The 1,514-nt window shown below is 41.2% G+C and overlaps 1 protein-coding gene across 1 annotated transcript; it reads left to right on the top strand.

Moving 5' to 3' along the window:
* The first annotated feature begins 840 nt into the window (after nucleotides 1-840).
* Nucleotides 841-1,149, top strand: rprma (reprimo, TP53 dependent G2 arrest mediator candidate a). The gene has a single exon (XM_062432182.1). The coding sequence runs from the start codon at nucleotides 841-843 to the stop codon at nucleotides 1,147-1,149; it is 309 nt and encodes a 102-aa protein (XP_062288166.1).
* The last annotated feature ends 365 nt before the right edge of the window (nucleotides 1,150-1,514 follow it).

Here is a 1,514-nt window from a genome sequence, read left to right as displayed (position 1 = left end):
TTGCTGTGTTGGTACTTTTGCTTAAGAAAAGAATCTGAATACTTCTTCCATCACTGTTGATTACTGTAAAGGCATCTGTTTTAATTAGTTATTAAACTTGTTTATTGTGTAGGCCTAATGTTACATAATGTTCTCCAATTATGAAATTGGCCATAGAAATATAGACAGGTTCACTTGTCTATAGATGTAATATGTAATGTTCAGATGTTCCATGTCTGACAGATAGGTGTTCAACCAACTATGAAGCAATCTGTATTTCACATTATGAAATATATTTCCACCACCAGAATATTAGAATAATCTCTCAGTATGATGCGAGTTGAATCAGCATCTTTGACAGAGTGACAGCAAAACCTTCTTGAGATTTAAACACATATTATTGTATAGTTTTACACATGATTGTTCAGGTGTTAAACACGCATATAGCACATAATGTCCTACATTCACGCTGTAGTGCACATGTACATTCATGACATACATGCAGTGGTCATATGGTGGCGCTCTTGCAGTGCTCTTCCGCCGTTTGAGCGCTTAAACGCAGACAGGTACTGTCTGGCTATTTAACCGCAGGTTGGTGGATTCATTCCGCTCTGAAACTGGTCACAGATCACATGAAATCGCCAGTAATGCGACGCCAAAGCAGCTTGTCGAACTCCACAAGAGCTTTGTGTGATCTGACGGAACTTCTTCAACTCACTGCCTCATCCTCTTCACTTTTCACTTGATGACCATTTCTCTGGAATTGCGCCAGGCTTTTTACTCTTTTCCATCTCTGCTTCTAACATCTCTCGCACTGGGTGCTGATAAGTTGTTTTTGTTCCTTTCCGTTTAAAAGTGGAGATGAATAACACCGGATTCAACCAAACGGATGGCGGACTGTTCAACAAGACAGAGGAGATTTTCTGCTGCAACTTTTCCTCCGTGGTGACTGATAACGGCTTTGTGGCCGCCGCTCCTGATGAGAGGAGCCTCTTCATCATGAGGGTGGTCCAGATAGCCGTCATGTGCGTTTTGTCGCTCACGGTGGTGTTTGGCATATTTTTCTTAGGTTGTAACCTTCTCATAAAGTCAGAGGGGATGATCAACTTTTTGGTAACGGACAGAAGACCATCAAAAGAAACGGAGGCAGTTATTGTTGGTGCCTACTGATGCACGAGGACCTTTATGTTTGTTCTGAGGTCTGATGGAGAGAGTTGGGAGACAATGCGATGATCCACTTCCTGAAAAAGCCCCTTTTTCATATTGGTATTTAGAAAAAACCTCAGAGGAACATTCACCAAGTGAGAGGTAAATTAACCCTCATGGTAATTTACTCACTGAACATTCATGTGGCTTTTTTAATGCCAGCAAAGACTCATTCATTAAGAGGTATAGTGCGTTTTTACGCGTCTTTGTTTATAAAGTATAATCACCCACGCACTGTTGTAATTTCAGTAGTTGGAGCACCAGTTGTCAAGCAGCACCCTTTGTCATGTTAGTGGCAAAGCCGTTATATTTTGCTGCTTCAAAATGCC

The sequence above is a fragment of the Scomber scombrus genome, chromosome 13 (genome assembly GCF_963691925.1).
Source record: "Scomber scombrus chromosome 13, fScoSco1.1, whole genome shotgun sequence".
In the NCBI taxonomy this organism is placed as follows: domain Eukaryota; kingdom Metazoa; phylum Chordata; class Actinopteri; order Scombriformes; family Scombridae; genus Scomber; species Scomber scombrus.
Note: the sequence above shows the minus strand (reverse complement) of the source record. Positions and strands in the feature narration are given on the sequence as shown.

What these genes read in the sequence shown, in the direction of transcription:
- rprma (XM_062432182.1), top strand. Translation starts at nt 841, where the DNA reads ATGAATAACACCGGATTCAACCAAACGGATGGCGGACTGTTCAACAAG.